This window comes from Gekko japonicus, unplaced genomic scaffold, assembly GCF_001447785.1.
Source record: "Gekko japonicus isolate JY-2015 unplaced genomic scaffold, Gekko_japonicus_V1.1 scaffold409, whole genome shotgun sequence".
NCBI lineage: Eukaryota > Metazoa > Chordata > Lepidosauria > Squamata > Gekkonidae > Gekko > Gekko japonicus.
The window spans coordinates 569,744-572,253 of NW_015161963.1; the positions used below are offsets into that span (position 1 = coordinate 569,744).

Consider the following 2,510-nt stretch of genomic DNA (forward strand, 5'->3'; position numbering starts at 1 on the left):
AAGTGTTGTTTTTCCCTCCTCCTGCACCAGCCATGAAATCTGTGGACTGCAAACAGTGAAAACACCCCCATCTCCCATTGTGTTGGATTCTTTGTAATGATCAAGTAGGATATAAGCACTCCAGAAGAAACCTTCATATTTCCTTGTTAGGCAATTGTGCTTTGCTGTGATTTAATAGAAGCCAAGAATGTGTGTAGGTCCTCACAGAAATCTGAGAATAACTTGGCTTGCCTGAAGTATCCTCTATCAGTTTGCCTAGATCAATTCAGAGACAGTGGGGGAGAGAAAAGTTTACTGAACGGGGTTATAATCATACCAATGTATATGAAGCACCTCAGACTTTCAGAAGTTACCACTTGAGCACAGCAGATCTCACAGCATAACTTTCCCACATACTGCAATGCTGGGTTCAGAATTAGAGGACCCTCTGGAACAGTGCTGGGCATAATATGGTAAGGGGTATCATCAGCAGTCAAATACCACCCCCAAAGAGTCCTTCCACCAGCAGAACACAGCTGTTAGACACAAGGCAATCAATGAAAGGTTGCTTTTGATGTATTACAGTAAGATCCTTTTGAGTCATGCAGCCCTCCTCTCTACAGAAATATGGCTGTTGTCTTGAAAGAGCTCAGATTGGGAAGACTCAGATGTCAGTGTTCACAGGAGGCTTTAGGGCCTTTACAGCTCTTTTTCCTTGCCATTTTTGACCACTATCCAGTCTTGTCCTCTGCCACATCAGTCTGATGTTGAGTGAAAAATTACTGAACTCAAATAGCATGCTTAAGCTTGCTGGTACAAAAAGGGAGCTATATCTATCAAGGTGCTTAAAGTTGCAAAGAGAATCTCAGATCCATAAACTGTGATAAATCCAACATGCAGTGGCTGTTAATTACAATGCAGAGTCTTTTCAAAAAGACAAAAGTGCTGGTAAGCCTCCACAGAGCTGGTGGAACAGCTTATCTTTGTCAGAATATTGATATCCTGCATTTCTCCCCCAAAGAGACTCAAGACAGCTTGCAATAATGGTTCCCCTATAATAAGTTTTACCCAGACCACTGTTTTCCCTTCTCTCTGGTGTATAATTTCTTTCCACACCAAAGGCCAGTCAGCGTAAAGAGAAAAAACTCTTCAGTTCAGAGCTAAATAGTTCAAAGGCCAAACAACTTAGTGATGCAAGTTGTACTCATTCCTATTACTCCTTTCTTCCCAATAAGAACTCTTTTCTGCTTTGTACAAACAGTCCTGCTGCTTTTGCCTCCCTAAAGTGGGGAGTTCCAAGAAAAACTAGTAATGAATACTAGATAAGACAGTGGGTTGGATCCAGCCAACTTTTCTGCTAGTGAAAAAGGGAGGTGGAACCACAAGAAAAAAAAAAGCTGTGCTGGTGATCAGGGGATTCAAAAGCCATATGCAGGATAGGGGGCTGTAATATGGAGAACTGGGTGAAAAAGCTGGCTGGATCCAACCCAAGCTCAGTATCCAAGACAATTCACAAAAATTCTTGTATGGAATAGTTTTATTTAGGGGACCTCTGCAAAAAGCAAACTGCTAGAGATCAGGATGCAGTTCATAATTTCACAGTACAAGGAATGAAGAACGTTTTGTTTGTGAATCCCAGCCCATGTTCTGGTCCAGCTACCTCAATGGTCCATGGTGCTACTGTGATCCACTCATTTACTTTTCATCTTCATAGCCAGTTGGGAGAGGGTTAGTATGAGGATTATGGAAAAGAGTATGGTTCCCATCACCCCAAGGGAAGGGCTGAAAAAGAAAAGGATATGTTATTGTAACATGTATGATAAAAAATTAAATGGTGGTCTACAGATTCCTAATCTTAAATTGTATTACCAAGCTGCTAGAGTAAATTGGTTGGAAGATTGGTCATTAAATACTGATGTAAACATGCCAACCTATATAGAACAATCTTTTGTAAAGGTACTCTTGAAAAACTGGCCTTAGGTGAAGAAAGACAATGGAAAAAATTACTATAATAATGATAATGCCATTATAAATGTAATACTTAATGTATGGGATCAAGTTAAAAATGGATTGTCACCAAGATTTTCTCCTTTGGCATCCATTATAAGTCATATGATTGATGAGGTAAGCCTGGAGTTTTTACCTTTGAGAAGACGGGAATTCTCAGGTGCTAGTGATTATGGCAGTATGAAAATTAAAAATCAAGTGATCCCGTTTAATGAAATTAAAGATACTTTAGAAACTAGAATTTCAGTTCTTGAATATCTCCATTAGAAGCTACCTTTGAGGATTGATACCAAAAAATGCTGTTTTAAGACCTGCAACAGAGTTTGAGAAATTATTACTAGCCAGGGGTCATTTCCTATAGGAGCGCACAGGAGCGGATCTCCACCAGTAAAGAGCCCAGGGGGCAGGCACATGCAACAACCCCCACCCCCTGCTTCCAGCCCCGCCCCCTGCTCCCAGCAGCCCTGGGCCACGAGGAGCAATAAGCAGCCAGGGAAGTTGCAAATCCCCCCCCCCCCATAGAT

General features: G+C 41.3%; 1 protein-coding gene across 1 annotated transcript in view; it reads right to left on the minus strand.

Moving 5' to 3' along the window:
- Nucleotides 1–1,482: 1,482 nt before the first annotated feature.
- Nucleotides 1,483–2,510, minus strand: part of LOC107126082 (cytochrome c oxidase subunit 6A2, mitochondrial) — a 5,969-nt gene continuing 4,941 nt past the window's right edge. Inside the window, exon 3 of the mRNA XM_015429582.1 lies at nucleotides 1,483–1,761. Coding sequence (XP_015285068.1) covers nucleotides 1,675–1,761 — 87 coding nt within the window. The 3' untranslated portion in view covers nucleotides 1,483–1,674. The remainder of the gene's footprint in view (nucleotides 1,762–2,510) is intronic.